This window comes from Archocentrus centrarchus, chromosome 4, assembly GCF_007364275.1.
Source record: "Archocentrus centrarchus isolate MPI-CPG fArcCen1 chromosome 4, fArcCen1, whole genome shotgun sequence".
Taxonomy (NCBI): domain Eukaryota; kingdom Metazoa; phylum Chordata; class Actinopteri; order Cichliformes; family Cichlidae; genus Archocentrus; species Archocentrus centrarchus.
The window spans coordinates 30704206-30721293 of NC_044349.1; the positions used below are offsets into that span (position 1 = coordinate 30704206).

At 45.5% G+C, this 17088-nt stretch overlaps 2 protein-coding genes across 2 annotated transcripts; both read left to right on the plus strand.

Moving 5' to 3' along the window:
• Positions 1–586: 586 nt before the first annotated feature.
• LOC115778913 (mucin-5AC-like) lies at positions 587–3701 on the plus strand (the record flags this gene model as incomplete). Its single annotated transcript, XM_030727290.1, has 6 exons — positions 587–676; positions 1070–1133; positions 1427–1593; positions 1720–2058; positions 2119–2195; positions 3584–3701. Coding segments are annotated over 6 exons (855 nt in total), but the record flags the coding sequence as incomplete, so codon positions are not given.
• A 169-nt stretch (positions 3702–3870) lies between these two features.
• LOC115778914 (cell wall protein DAN4-like) lies at positions 3871–7834 on the plus strand. The gene is made up of 3 exons (XM_030727291.1): positions 3871–4684; positions 7153–7192; positions 7522–7834. Exons 1-3 carry the CDS (start codon positions 4129–4131, stop codon positions 7832–7834), a joined length of 909 nt encoding a protein of 302 aa, XP_030583151.1. The 5' UTR covers positions 3871–4128.
• The last annotated feature ends 9254 nt before the right edge of the window (positions 7835–17088 follow it).

Here is a 17088-nt window from a genome sequence, read left to right on the forward strand (position 1 = left end):
CACGACAACAGAGGCCCCAACCACAACAACAGAGGCCTCAACCACAACAACAGAGGCTTCAAGTGCTACAACAGCTGCCCCAACCACAACAACTGAGGCTCCAACAGCAACCACAGAGTCTGTAATGACAACGACTGAGGCCCCAACCACGACAACAGAAGGCCCAACCACAACAGAGGTCCCAACCACGACAACAGAGGCCCCAACCACAACAACAGAGGCCTCAACCACAACAACAGAGGCTTCAAGTGCTACAACAGCTGCCCCAACAACAACAACAGAAGTCCCAACCACAACAGAGGTCCCAACAACGACAACAGAAGCCCCAACCATGACAACAGAGGTTTCAAGTAGTACAACAGCTGCCCAAACCACAACAATTGAGGCTCCAACAGCAACCACAGAGACCCCTACGACAACAAGTGAGGCCCCAACCACAACAACAGAAGTACCAACAACGACAACAGAGGCCCCAACAACAACAATTGAGGCTCCAGCCATGACAACAGAGGTCCCAACAACGACAACAGAGGTCCCAACCACAACAACAGAGGTCCCAACAATGACAACAGCTGCCCCAACCACAACAACAGAGGTTCCAACAGCAACCACAGAGTCTGCAACGACAATAAGTGTGGCCACAACCACGACAACAGAAGTCCCAACCACAACAGAGGTCCCAACATCGACAACAGAAGCCCCAAGCATGACAACAGTCACCGCGACCACAACAACAGGGGCTTTAAGCACTACAACAGCTGCCCCAACTACAACAACAGAGGCCCCAACAACAACCACAGAGCCCCCAGCGACAACAAGTGAGACTCCAACCACGACAACAGAAGTCCCAACAACGACAACAGAGGCCCCAACCATGTCCACAGAAGCCTCAACCACAACAAGTGATGCCCCAAGCATGACAACAGAGGTGCCAACAACAACAACAGAGGTGCACACCACAACGACAGAGGTCCCAACAATGACAACAGAGGTCCAAAGCACGACCACAGAGGCCTCAACCACAACAACAGAGGCTTCAACAACAACAACAGCTGCCCCAACCACAACAACAGAGGCCCAAACCACAACAACTGAGGCTCCAACAACAACCACAGTGTCTGCAACGACAACGAGTGAGGCCCCAACCACGACAACAGAAGTCTCAACCACAACAGAGGTCCCAACCATGACAACAGAGGCCCCAACTACAACAACAGAGGCCCAAACCACAACAACTGAGGCTCCAACAGCAACCACAGAGTCTGCAACGACAATGAGTGTGGCCCCAACCACGACAACAGAAGTCCAAACCACAACAGAAGTCCCAAACAGAACAACAGAAGCCCCAACCATGACAACAGTCACCGCAACCACAACAACAGAGGCACAAACCACAACAGCTGAGGTGCCAACAACAACCACAGAGGCCCCAACGACAACACCACAGAGTCTGCAACGACAATGAGTGAGGCCCCAACCACGACAACAGAAGTCCAAACCACAACAGAAGTCCCAAACAGAACAACAGAAGCCCCAACCATGACAACAGTCACCGCAACCACAACAACAGAGGCACAAACCACAACACCTGAGGTGCCAACAACAACCACAGAGGCCCCAACGACAACAAGTGAGGCCCCAGCCACAACAACAGAGGTACCAGCAACGACAATAGCTGCCGCAACAGCAACAACAGAGGCCCCAACCACAACAACAGAGGTCCCAACAACAACCACAGAGCCCCCAGCGACAAGTGAGACTCCAACCATGACAACAGAAGTCCCAACAACGACAACAGGGGTCCCAACCACATCCACAGAAGCCTCAACTACAACAAGTCATGCCCCAATCACGACAACAGAGGTGCCAACAACAACAACAGAGGTGCCAACCACAACGACAGAGGACCCAACCACGACAACAGAGGCCCCAAGCACAATAACAGAAGCTTCAAGTGCTACAACAGCTGCCCCAACCACAACAACTGAGGCTCCAACAGGAACCACAGAGTCTGTAACGACAACGACTGAGGCCCCAACCATGACAACAGAGGCCCCAACCACAACAGAGGTCCCAACCACTACAACAGAGGCCCCAACCACAACAACAGAGGCGTCAACCACAACAACAGAGGCTTCAAGTACTACAACAGCTGCCCAAACCACAACAACTGAGGTTCCAACAGCAACCACAGAGTCTGCAACGACAATGAGTGTGGCCTCAACCACGACAACAGAAGTCCCAACCACAACAGAGGTCCCAACATCGACAACAGAAGCCCCAACCATGACAACAGTCACCGCGACCACAACAACAGGGGCTTTAAGCCCTACAACAGCTGCCTCAACTACAACAACAGAGGCCCCAACAACAACCACAGAGCCCCCAGCGACAACAAGTGAGACTCCAACCACGACAACAGAGGTCCCAACAACGACAACAGAGGCCCCAACCATGCCCACAGAAGCCTCAACTACAACAAGTGATGCCCCAAGCATGACAACAGAGGTGCCAACAACAACAACAGAGGCGCCAACCACAACAACAGAGGTCCCAACAACTACAACAGAGGTCCCAAGCACAACAACAGAGGCCTCAACCACAACAACAGAGGCTTCAAGTACTACAACAGCTGCCCCAACCACAACAACAGAGGCCCAAACCACAACACCTGAGGTCCCAACAACAACCACAGAGCCTCCAACGACAACAAGTGAGGCCCCAACCACGACAACAGCTACCCCAACCACAACAACAGAGGTCCCAACAACGACAACAGAGGCCCCAACGACAACAATTGAGGCTCCAGCCACAACAACAGCGGTCCCAACAACGACAACAGCTGTCCCAACAATGACAACAGCTGCCCCAACCACAACAACAGAGGCTCCAACAACAACAACAAAGCCTCCAGCGACAACAAGTGAGACTCCAACCACGACAACTGAAGTCCCAACAACGACAACAGAGGCCCCAACCATGTCCACAGAAGCCTCAACCATAACAAGTGATGCCCCAAGCACGACAACAGAGGTGCACACCACAACGACAGAGGTCCCAACAACGACAACAGAGGTCCCAAGGACAACAACAGAGGCCTCAACCACAACAACAGAGGCTTCAAGTACTACAACAGCTGCCCCAACCACATCAACAGAGGCCCAACCCACAACAACTGAGGCTCCAACAGCAACCACAGTGTCTGCAACGACAACGAGTGAGGCCCCAACCACGACAACAGAAGTCCCAACCACAACAGAGGTCCCAACCACAACTACAGAAGCCCCAACCATGACAACAGTCACCGCAAACACAACAACAGAGGCACAAACCACAACAGCTGAGGTGGCAACAACAACCACAGAGACCCCAACGACAACAATTGAGGCTCCAGCCACGACAACAGAGGTCCCAACAACGAAAACAGGGGTCCCAACCACAACAACAAAGGTCCCAACAACAACAATTGAGGCTCCAGGCACGAAAACAGTGGTCCCAACAATGACAACAGAGGTTCCAACCACAACAACAGGGGTCCCAACAACGACAACAGAGGCCCCAATGACAACAAATGAGGCTCCAGCCACGACAACAGGGGTCCCAACAACGACAACCGATGCCGCAACCACAACAACAGAGGTCCCAACCACAACATCAGAGGCCTTAACCACTACAACAGAGGCCCCAACCACAACAACTGAGGTACTAACAACAACTGTCGAACAAACAACAACAACGGTCACAACCACAACAGAAGACCCAACCACAACAACTGACACCAAAACCACAACCACACAGTCCCCAACCACAAAAACAGAGGCCTTAACCACTTTAGCAGAGGAAGCAACAACTGCAACTGAGTCTCCAACCACTGCAACAGCTGCCCCAACCACAACCACAGAGGTCTCAAGCACGACAACAGAGGTCCCAACCACTACAACAGGGGGCCCAACCACAACAACAGAGGCCTTAACCACTACAGCAGAGGCCCTGACCACAACAACTGATTCCCCAACCGCAACAACAGCTGCCCCAACAACAACAACTGAGGCCCTAACCACAACAACTGAAGCCCCAACTACAACAACTGCGGTCCCAACCACAAAAACTGTCGAACAAACAGCAACAATGGTCACAACCACAACAGAAGCCCCAACCACAATAACTGCACCCCAAACCACGACAACAGAGTCTCCAACCACTACAACAGCTGCCCCAACCACAACAACTGAGGCCTTAACCACAACAACTGAAGCCCTAACCACAACAGCTGCAGCCCTAACTACTACAACTATCGAACAAACAGCAGCAACAGTCACAACCACAACAGAAGCCCCAACCACAACAACAGAGACCCAAACCACAGCCACAGAGTCCCCAACCACAATAACTGAGACCCAAACCACAGCCACAGAGTCACCAACCACAACAACAGAGGCCTTAACCACTACAACAGAGACAGCAACAACTTCAACTGTGTCTCCAACCACTAAAACAACTGCCCCAACCACAACAACAGAGGCTCCAACCACAACAACTGAGACCAAAACCACAACCACAGAGTCCCCAACCACAAAAACAGAGGCCTTGACCACTTTAACAGAGGCAGCAACAACTACAACTGAGTCTCCAACCACTACAACAGAAGCTGCAACCATGACAACAGAAGCCACAACAACATTAGAGGCCGCAAGCACTATAACAGCTGCATCAACCAATACAACTTTCGAACCAACCACAACTAGAGCAGTTCCAACCACAGCACCTGAGGCCCTAACCACTACAGTAAAGGCCTTAACCACTACAACAGATGCCACAACAACAACAACAGCTGCCCCATCCATAACCATGGAACGAACCACAACAACTGTGGTGCCCACTACAACCACTGTTGTCTCAACCATGACAACAGTCACCCCTGCAACTACAACTGCGGCACCAACTACACCATCTGTGTTACCAACCACAACTGCAACATCAACTATAACCACAACAGCAGCAGCCACAACCACTTCTGTACCAACCACAACAACAGCTGCACAAACCACAGCGACAGTTGCCATGTCCACTGTTGCCTCAACCACGACAGCGACAACTGCAGCACCAACCACAAAAACAGTTGGTCAAACCACCACAACTGCAGCACCAACCACAACAACAGCTAGACAAACCACAACATCAACAACTAAATCACAGACAACTGCAACGACAAAAAGTAATGCATCTTCCATTAGAATGAATGTCATCCATTTTCTACTGGGAATCCTTGTTTTTTTGATGTATTAGAAACTGTTGAAATCAGACAAAAAGTTGCAATACCACTAAAAAACTTTGAAAGGACCTTTTGATGCTTTAAACAGAAATAAGGACAAGGTCTGCGTAAAGCGTAGGAGGGAACAATATTTAACACAGCATTATCCCTTTCCAGGTGGCTCATAATGTCTCATATTATTTAAGGTTTTCAATCCATATAATTATCTATTTATAAAACTCTTTATTTAAATGTTTTGAAAGAATGTAATAGTATCCAATAAATGACTATAAATAAACATCCATATTCTAATAACAAACATGTTTGTTTTTTTTCCTTAATTTTGCAAGTGGAGCTCCTTTCACCTGGGGATTTCTTTTATATTTGGCAGATTTACATTACTACAAAGATCAAATTAATTTGACATTCTGTGACAGCATTTCCTAAACCAGTGACACCCAAACATAACATATGTGACAGTAATAAAGTTTCCAGCAGACATTGTGGTGGGCTTTTTTCCCCATCCATCCACTCATCTTACACTTATCCTGTTCAAGATGTTGCCCAGGGGTTGGAGCCTATCCCAGCTGACATTAAATTTTCCATACCATTACAGTCTTTGTAAAACAAGTGACAGTAATCACACTAAAAAATCCAAAGTATAACAAATGTGACAATTTCTTTTGAGAAGATATAAAAAAAAAAGGAAACAAGGCACGGATCTCCGTGCCTTGTTTCGGAGGTGCAGGAACAGAACAGAAACAGGGGCAAAAACAAACAGCGCTGACACAAGACCCGAAAAACAGTCCAAAACCCAAAAAAGAAAACTGGGCACGAGAAGCAGATGGGCCAAAACAGCACAGAAGGGCCAAGGGCAAGGAACAAAACAAAAGCACCCTAACAAAACAAACACAGGGCCAGAACAAGAAGCGATGGCACAGAGACGGAAAACAGTCCAAAGCTGGGCATCAGAAAGAGGCAGAACAGAAGCAAAACAGTTCAGGGGGCCTCCCAGCCAAGGGGCCAGAACAGAAACAAAACATAAACAGCAGTAAATTTCTGTGGAAAACAGTCCAACAAAAACTGCTGCTGAGGCACAGTGCAAACCCAGTGGCTGCGGCAAGATGAGACAGGAGGGTGACCGCAGTCCCAGTGGAGAGACGAGACAGGAGGCCAGCCGCGATCCCAGCAGCGGCGGCAAGATGAGACAGGAGGCCAACCACAATCTCAGCAGTGGTAGCAAGTCAAGACAGGAGGTCAGCCGCAATCCCAGCGGCGAGGCAAGTTGAGATATGAGGCTGGCTGCAATCCCAACGGAGAGGCGAGACAGGAGGCCGGATGCAATCCCAGTGGCGGCAGAGAGGTGAGACAGGAAGCTCTGACTGAGCTGGACCCTCGGACTCCAGATGTGGCTTGGGACCCTCGGGCTGAACAGGAACTTCTGGACGAGGCCTCAGATGTGCAGCCTGGGGCTGCAGTGCAGGGCGCATAGCTGTCTCCTTGGACAGCTGGGGCCGCTCTGGGGATTGCTTGGGTGTGTCTGGTGGTGGTGAGGATGACAGTGGCAGAGGCTTGGAAGCTGCTGCTGGTGAGGATGATGATGGAAGAGGCTTGAAAGCTGCTGCAGCCGATGGTGGCAGGGGCTTGTGGACTGCTGTAGCTGACGGGGAGTATGGCTGCTTGGGGGCTGTTGCAGCCATCAGGGACTGAGGCTGAAGGGGAGCTGCTGCAGTCGACTAAGCCTGAGGCTCAAGGGGAGCTGCTGCAGCTGACACAGATGTCTGTGGTTTAGGGACTGCTTCCACCCAAGGAACAGAAACAGGTGCAGGTGCAGGGAGATCAGAGGTAGAGCTCACAGTTGTTAAAGTGTCCACAGTCTTAAAACCCACAGTGGACAATTTGACATAGCAGCAGAATTGGATGGCTCAGAGCAGGAAACAGGTGCAATGGAATGAGTTATTTTGATTGCCAAGTCCGTATTTAAAGCAGGCAAGAGTCCAAAATTCAGGGGTAATCAGACACCAGTCTATGCACAGTGGGTGCCATGGCTTCCCCGAAACCCCTGACTGAGCCATTGCTCACATAGTTCTACAATGTATTTGTGGGTGTCCTGCTAAAACTCCTCGGAAGGAAAAACAGTTCTACTCACAATGTGAGAGGTGTCAGACGAGCCGGTATATGGTGTGGCAGGAAGTTTACAATGTCTCTGTGGCTGGCACCAGCATCACGGTATAGCTTGCCTAGTTCTTTTCTTTTCATTGCACCACGAGCTCCACCTCCATGCCCCAACTACAGGTTGTGAAAGGGAAGCGGAGCTGGCAAGCGACGTGGCAGGAGGTGAAGAGTCAGGCATCAGAGAGAAACCACCCAGCCTTATCCCCAAAGGCTCGGATGGCGATGGGGCCTGTTAGTGAAGCTGAGGCTGCAGTGGTGGTGAGCATCCCTTTCCCCAGCCAGTACCTCCCAGGGCAAGACCCAGGGCAAGACCGTGGTTCACATTCAGGAGCAAACCACGGCTTCCACCTCGCCAGTTCCTGCAGGTATGCTTGTACAACTTCCTGCCACCCACACCGGTTTGAGTAATGGTTGCATTGTTCTGTCATGGTGTGCTGTGTGGAGCAGGTACACCCCAAAATGCAGGACTCACAGGCAAACTTGACTGAAAGGTTGTTTATTGAGAAATCAAGGAACAGAGCTATACTGGGCTTAGTGATGCTACATCTGACACTCAGGCTTCGAAACATGCTTCGAACTCGATAGGTCAAGTCTTGTGAAGCAGTGGGCCGGAGCTTGCTTCAGTTGAAGTCACTGATGACATTTGAACCACTTTAGTGCATCATTCAGACTGAATCACAGTCACAGGTGGAGCTTTGAAACTTTGGCGCGATACTCAGTCTTTAAGATAACTGAACCGCCATTTTACGTCTTGTACCAAAGCTACTGTGCATCAGAATATCTGGTTTGTGTAAATTTTGGACTTTCCATAATTGAACTATCAAATTTTTCCTAAGTGTGGGAATATTTTGATCTTTATTGCCACCAAATAAGGTAAAATAAGTGTAGGTGTCCATCCATTCATTTCTTTCTAATTTGGAAAATATGTGCAGATATGATGAGCATGGGAAAAGAAAAATGCTGATGCTTAAACCACATCAATAGCCCCCAAAATAAAGCCAATTAATCTCTTTGATCTTGCAGCCGCCAGGCAAAGGAATCCGGCTTTGACAGCATTCACGTTTTAATTTGAAACATAAAATCATGCATCTACCTTTAAATCTTTAAATGACCAAATGTGTGATTAGCAGCCAGCAATGTTCAACATGTTTAAAAGCAAACAGGATAGCTTGGACAACGTCGCTGGCTGAAGACGCGGTCATTGTTTATTCAAATATAATACTCATCGTGCCATATCATTCAAGAGGTGCTTTGCTTTCTCCCTTTATTCCTGGTCATACCAGGTTCTTCTGTTAAATGTAAAAGGATGTTCTCAAACGTTGGGGAAGTTGTCCCTAAAAAGAGAAACCGTTTAAGCCCATCTACTGTGGAAAAATTATTCCTGAATAATAATAATAATAAAAAAAAAAACAAAACCTGAGGTGCACAAGTACAATAACAACGGAAATAACTGTATAACAAAAAAGAGGGAAAAATACAGATCAATCACACCTACTGCCTCATTATTATTGAACATCTTCCCTGTCCTGTATGTAAGTTAGAATCAATGACAAATCAAACCATTTTCCAAATGTATGTATTTTTTTAAAATCTTTTCATAGATGGAATTACTCAGGCAGATAATTTTTAAATATCGGATACAAAGAACAAATACATAAAACACAGTTGGATTGCAGGTCACTTGAGGAATTGTCCCACACACGTTAAGAAGTGTTATTATACATATGAAAGCTGCCACATATGCAGGGCTTCATTTGGCTGTGAAACAACCATTATGGCCAGCAGATGTCACCCAAGAGTACTGAAAAAAGCTTCAAGTAGAGAACAAGTTTTTGACACAATGGTTCAAAAAGGTAAAGAGCTTCAGAAAGCCTCGTTTTGCCATCACTAAGTGGGCTGGAGGGGTGCCAGAAATAAATACAAGGAAAATAACAAGCAGGGTGACACACAGCAGAGGGATCATAGATGACAATGTGACAAAGAACAGAGAAAAACTAAAGGCTTAAATACACTCACTATGTAATCAGGGCAAGTGGGAACAACAGGAGAAACCAATGAAACTAGTGACATAAAGGAAGCAAAACTAAACACAAAGGACAAGGGACTATCAAAGTAAAACAGGAAACACATAGACACGGGACAAAGAAGCAGACTAGTCACAACACTGGGAATAAAACTCGATACCAAATCACAGGAGGCCAGGGACATGACAAAAGGACCAAACAGACACGAGAATACAGACGTAGGGGAGACAGGAACAAAGGGAACTAGGAAATCAAAATGTAAACATAACTAATAACGAGATGGGAAATTTTGCAAATTTTTATCACTTTTGACATTTTACTGTTATTATTTTTATATAATTTATTACCAATTGTATTAGTCTCACACTGGATTAATGAACACTGTATACTTTAGGTAGTAGGATAAAATTGAGACCTGTTGTATTCACCCCCTTGAAGGCTCAGGGCCTCACTTTATCTCATAATATAACCCCTCTCATCTATATTTACACTGCCTGGCCAAAAAAAAAGTTGCAACCAAAGAAAATGGTCACACAAGAATATTTCATTGGACCGCCTTTAGCTTTGATTACAGCATGCATTCACTGTGGCATTGTTTTGATAAGCTTCTACAATGTCACAAGATTTATTTCCATCCAGTGTTGCATTAATTTTTCACCAAGATCTTGCAGTGATGATGGCAGATTCTGACCACTGCGCAAAACCTTCTCCAACACATCCCAAAGATTCTCAATGGGGTTGAGGTCTGGACTCTGTGGTGGCCAATCCATGTGTGAAAATGATGTCTCATGCTCCCAGAACCACTCTTTCACAATTTGAACCCGATGAATCCTGGCATTGTATGGCTTGGAATATGCCCGTGCCATCAGGGAAGAAAAAAATCCATTGATGGAATAACCTGGTTATTCAATATATTCAGGTAGTCAGCTGACCTCATTCGTTGAGCATGTAATGTTGCTGAACCTAGACCTGACCAACTGCAGCAACCCCAGATGATAACACTGCCCCCACAGGCTTGTACAGTAGGCACTAGGCATAGGGGTGTGCAATATTGACAAAAAATATCTCAATATTTTCTGTAATTTTTTCGATAACGATAATAAATGATATTTTGCATTATTTTAAAATGTGTTTGAAGTGCAAGCTGGTAAAATATGAATTAGGCTGTCCAGGGGGGTTCCCACTACATTACAGCAAAATAAATCACAGAAACTACACACCTTTATCTGATCAGAAACCCGCTTTTTGGTAGACCGTTTCAGCGTATTATCTGAGGCTCCAAACAGGTGCACTAAAGTTTGCGGAGTGTGTGTTTTGCCAGACACCTTACCTGATTTAGGTTTATCTTGGACAGCAGTTCCCAAAACTTTTCATATTCCTCATACTCGATGATGGAACAGGTTCGTTGTCAAGCTATCTGCTTTCTTACAAAGTCTGCAAACAGCAAACCACCTCCTCGCCAAGGAAAAGGCTGGCGATGTCTGAATTTCTGCCCCTGGCGCAGTGTGTTCACTCATTTCCAGCTTTAGGTGTGTTGTTTAGGCAGCTATGCTAGCACACAGTATGGGCACTCTCAATGTGCACATGCAGCAGCCTATACTAAAGCACAAAGTAGTGGGAATGTGAACCCGAGGCGTTTTGATTGTTGTTTTTTTTCCTCATTAGCACACTCAATAATGTCAGCTCGTACATCGTTTACACGATGTTAGATGTTTTCTCTGCTTGATGCATGCCAGTGATTTGACCCTTCTCAAATAGACTGACATCTTTTCCACGACCACGTGATGTGTCTTTCGACATGGTTGTTTAAGAAATGAGAAGCAACTCATTGCACCATTTGGGGTTAAATGACTTGTTGCCGGCTAAAAGATAATTGCCCATGCAGTAATTATCCAATAGGAGGCTTGTACCTATTTGCTTAGTTAAATCCAGGTGGCAACGTTTTTTTGGCCAGGTGGATTTGTGGCCGGAAGTAAGGCAAAGAAGCAAAGACAAATCCTGGAGAAACAATTGGCAATCCTGTTTGATGCCTGGGCATGTTGTAAGTGTTCTGATGATGTTAACAGAGAAAACTGAAAAAGGCAATAGGGGAGGACAGGGAACAGGTAAGTTAGGAATAGAACCCCCTCCCTATGAGAAGAATCCACGACCAACGGCGCATCCCCCTCCAACCTTGGTAAGTCAGTGCCCCATGTTGGAGGTCTCCGGAGGACTGTTTATGGTGGAAAGTACTGCACCAATCTGTAGAGAACGGCGTGATGAGGGAATCTCAAGGTCTTATAGCCATGGATATGATTATGGACCTCAGAAGCTCCAGAGAACGGCTAAGAGTTCTACAGAAGATGACCAGAATGGAGATATCAGCTTAAGAATACCAAAACTGTCCCTAAGATGAAAACTGAACCCACGTTTGAGGTCTCAGGCACCTTACTGGGTACCTAGAAGGATGAAAATGGGGAGGATCAATCTGAGAGGAACAGAAAGGCACACAAAACCCATAGTATTGCAGAATGTGGTGCTCAGCAAAAGGAGGAGCAGGAAGATCCCTCAGAAGATGGATCAGAAGATGGGGAGTTAATGAGTGTATGTGTCAGTCCTCCTACCTTAACACCTGCCCCAACTGTGAGTACAGGAATGATGAGTAGACAGAGGACAGCAGTTTTGAATTGTCCCCTAGTTGAGACAAACAGAGGTAGTAAGAGATATAAACCATTTACTTTGGGTGATCTCTCTACTCTCACTGACCAATTACCATCTATTACTGAAGGGGGCTCCCTGTGGCTGCACAAATTAGATAAATTGACTGCAGGGAAAACTTTGGCTTTGGGGGACTATAGAGATATAGCATCTAGGTGTATGAGTCGCTATGATGCTAGAGAGATTGAAGATCAGGCAAGAACACTTGAGACCCCCGACGAATACCCATTTATTGAACTGGCCACAGAAATTGGGAGGGCATTAAGAGAAAAAAAGGCAAAGGACATATGGGTCCAGGATACACGGTCTCATCCAGGTCAAGGTGGAGCCCAAATGGAGTGGTTCAGGCAGGCTGTTTTGGAGGGGATTCCAGAGACCGTTAAAACTGTTACGATGAATAATCTTAACGGATCAGGTCACTTGGGAGCGTCATTTGTGCCATCATCTTGACAGGGTAAAAGAAGCTGGTGAAAAAGATGAAAAGGAGCTGAAGGATTTAAAAGCACAACTCCTTAAACTGCAACTAGGTGAGGATAGGAAGAAAGTTAATGATGTTAAAAAGGAAAATAAATAAGCCAAACAGATGGTTGCTCAGCCGGTGGCTGCCCCTCAGGTGCAGGATACACCTGATTTAAACCCTATCCCTCCTTGGATAGATCCCTGACCCCCACATCCAGGGGCTTGGAATCAAAATTAGCTAGGAGTTTACAGAAGGATGAGGATGATGGGTGGTGGTGGACGTGGCAGCAGGGGGCATGGAGCCTTTCAAGCTTGGGGAGGCTGTTACACTTATGGTCAACAAGGACACTGGTCCAGTGAATGCCCTAATGCTTTGCAACCACACTCAAAGAGGTTGGCATCAAGCCCCAAATGCAAGAATGGCCCCATCTAGTGGACCAGGAGGCCAATAACCATTGGTGGACCCAGAAAACTGGCATTCTGGCTCCTGGGAACAGCAACAATGACACACCCCACAGAGAAGCCCGTGTAATAGGGAAAAGGCGGACCCTATGTTGCACGTAATGTTGACACAGTCTCATCTGCCATTTTTGGTTGATACTGGAGCAACCTATTCCACCATCAAGGAAGCTCCACAACAAATAGACATTTCCAAAAACACAGTGGAATTGCTGGGGTTCTCTGGGGTACCACAAAAACTGCCATTAACTAAGCCATTGACTGTACAGCTGGCTAACCAAACTCTGAAACATGAGTTCCTGTTGTCTCCACAAGTGCCGGTAAATCTACACTGCTCAAAAAAGTAAAGGGAACACTCAAATAACACATCCTAGAGCTGAATGAATGAAATATTCTCATTGAATACTTTGTTCTGTACAAAGTTGAATGTGCTGACAACAGAATCATATAAAAATCATCAATGGAAATCAAATTTATTAAACAATGGAGGCCTGGATTTGGAGTCACGCACAAAATTAAAGTGGAAAAACACACTGCAGGCTGATCCAACTTTGATGTAATGTCCTTAAAACAAGTCAAAATGAGGCTTAGTATTGTGTGTGGCCTCCACATGCCTGCATGACCTCCCTACAACGCCTGGGCACACCCCTGATGAGGTGGCGGATGGTCTCCTGAGGGATCTCCTCCCAGACCTGGACCAAACCATCCGCCAACTCCTGGACAGTCTGTGGTGCAACATGACTTTGGTGGATGGAGCGAGACATCATGTCCCAGATGTGCTCAATCGGATTCTGGTCTGGGGAACTGGCGGGCCAGTCCATCGCTTCAGTGCCTTCATCTTGTAGGAACTGCTGACACACTCCAGCCACATGAGGTCTAGCACTGTCCTGCAGTAGGAGGAACCCAGGGCCAACCACCCCAGCATATGGTCTCACAAGGGGTCTGAGGATCTTATCTCAGTACCTAATGGCAGTCATGCTACCTCTGGTGAGCACATGGAGGGCTGTGTGGCCCTCCAAAGAAATGCCACCCCACGCCATTACTGACTCACTGCCAAAGCGGTCATGCTGAAGGATGCAGCAGATCGCTCTCCACGGCGTCTCTAGACTCTGTCACGTCTGTCACATGTGCTCAGTGTGAACCTGCTTTCACAGAAGTTTGATTTACTTGGAGTTATATTGTGTTGTTTAAGTGTTCCCTTTATTTTTTTGAGCAGCGTATTAGGCCGTGACTTGCTCATTAAGCTGGGAGTGACCATTTTGTGCAGTGCTCATGGACTGAAAATCTCCTTCCCTAATGGACAAACTTTGACATTCAGCTCCCCGGAAGCTATTAATTCAGGACAGTGGCTAGTTCAACCCCTGCCCACCATTACTTCACTTGTTGACATCTACTGGGGTTGACTAGAACCAGAGACACCTGATAAACTGGGAGTGATAACTCTAAAGTGGAATCCATGGATCCCGCTGTTGCGTCTGTACACCACCCGCGCTGATCCCCCTCATGTAACTCTGTATTATGATCGAAATGAGGATGAATGTTATGCTGAACACTTTTGGTATAGAATTGGAAGGCCACATGTGGCAGATAGTTACTCAAAATCTTTATGTTGCACCAGAGGGTGTTGCCGCTGTAGCGAACTTTACGCAAACACAAATGGTATGGAGTGGTATGAAATGTTCACAGAATCCCATCCACATGTTTCCTTGGCATTACATCCGGGCCACCAAGCTAAAGACTTGGGCCCCATGATTAAATGTTCTATGTCAATTATTGATTGGACACCTACTCAGATTCCAGGAGTAATTTACGCCTCCAAATTTGATACATATTGCATACAGGTGCATGCCGAAAATACTGTTTTTGCTGGAACATGTGTTGCTCTCACGAGACCATGGTCGTGAGCTTTCAGATCATGAATGCACAGAGAAAGTCCTGGCTACGTTGCCTAGTACTCTGTGGTCCCAGGGCCCAACAGATGTGGGACCAGGGCCCCATGCTACATGACACAATAAAATGTGAAACATGATCAAAATCACTTCTCAAATTGATCTGAAAGATCCACATTCCCATAAACTCACCTAGATGTTAAAGACTCACAACTCAAACAAATATAACCATCTTTATTTAATACTCCTGGGTGACTTCCATCATTTATTACAGAATGTAAAACAATAATTTATAGTTCATCACAATAGTCTTAAGTTTTCTCTGCCTTTCCTAAACAATACATAAAGTTATGTTGTTTTTAAACCAACAACAATCTTTGTAAAAATGGGAGCTATTTCAAAACCACATAGCTAAATGTGTAAAACTGAAAAATGGCAAACAGTCATTGACAGTAAGACCTAAAGCCTTTAATCTTATACATATTAAAGCTGCAGTATGTAACTTTTATTTTAAAAAATCAGGTTTTTACATATTTGTTAAAACTGTCACCATGTCACGACAGTATGAGCCCGATAATCTGCAAAAAAAAAATCGAGCTCCTTCCCCTCCTCCCTAAACCATTCCCAGTCAAAAACAATCAATCAGACCCAGGAGGAGGGTCTTAGCACTGTCAGTCACTCCTCGTTTATGTGCTGCTCAATGTAGTTGTGTGCGATACTTCAAGATTTGGTATTGATCCTATGCCAAGTAAACACAGGGCCATTATCACCGATACTGATACTTTTTAATAATTATGAAGAATTTTCATGAGGTTTAACTGGTTTGAGATTTTTTCCTTTGGATCATTAATTAGTTAAAACCCAGGACAGAATTGGAAAAAGTTTATATGTAAGTAGAAAATACTTTATCAAAATAAAAGTAACTGTTCTGAAACAATAGAACATTAACAAAACAATTTTCCTCACACATTGATGTTGATTGATTTTATTTTTCATAAATGAAGTGTTCAAAATCAGCACTCAAGAACAAATGCAAACTTTTTTCCAGGTAGATTGTTCAGAAAGTATAATACAAAAATTTAATAAAAAAATGTCCCTTCATTCACTCATTTTCGAGATTTTTTTCTTAAATAAACAAATTGTTCAAATTGCTTTAAATGTTTCATACCAAATTCCTTTTTTTCCCCCAAATAAAATATGTTATCGTCACATGATAGAATAACAAAACACTGTGGGAAGGGGAGAAGCAAAGTGTGCCTGCTCTGTGCTGTGACAGGTGTGACACTTGGACAGTCAGCCTGCATTTTTGATGAAACTGCAGCACTGCATACAGGAGAGAAACTGAAGCCAAAGTATCGATCTCATTACACGGATGTTGATCAATACCAATACCAATGTTGGTATTGATATTAGGATCGATCTGCCCACCACTAGCTCAATGTACTAATGGTGGAGAAACAACTTACTTACTTCTCTGCCGTTACCATTGGTGGTGGCCATGGTAACTTCAGGGTTCTAGCAAGAAATATTTCTCACCCCAGCGCTAACGCTAATGCTAACCGCTAAATGCCGCTCCCGCTTGTTAATTGAGTGACGGGGCCTAAGATGTAACTGGAAAGCACCTCTGAAGCCTAGGCAGTAATCAGTTTTTTTGGTTACATTTCTTGAGGTGCATGTCAGGTTTGGTTCAGAGAGGATTTTTAGTTATGCACAAAGGACCAATGCAGAACTCTAAATCAGGACTTATTAGACCGATAGAATGATAATTTTTGCATATAATCCAGAAAAGTTACATTTATATATCAAGCATTTAATGTGTCCCAGAGTGCCGTTACCTTCCACTGTGTTTGCAGAAATCACATAAAAAACATATTCCAGATTTTTTAACAATCAGCTGCTAAAAGCATTTCCTACATTTGAATATCAGCCACCATGTTGTAAGCATAAACTATCACATTTTTATTTGTACACATTAATTTGTACCTGAAAAAGTGGAAAATAATGACAAATTATTATCATCTGGCAAAAGGGAATACATGATTTTGAAGCCTGGCACTTGGAGTCATGTAATTAATGATCTGATATGGAAAAAGATCAAAAGTACATGTACATTTTTGTTCCAGAGAGCAAAGGT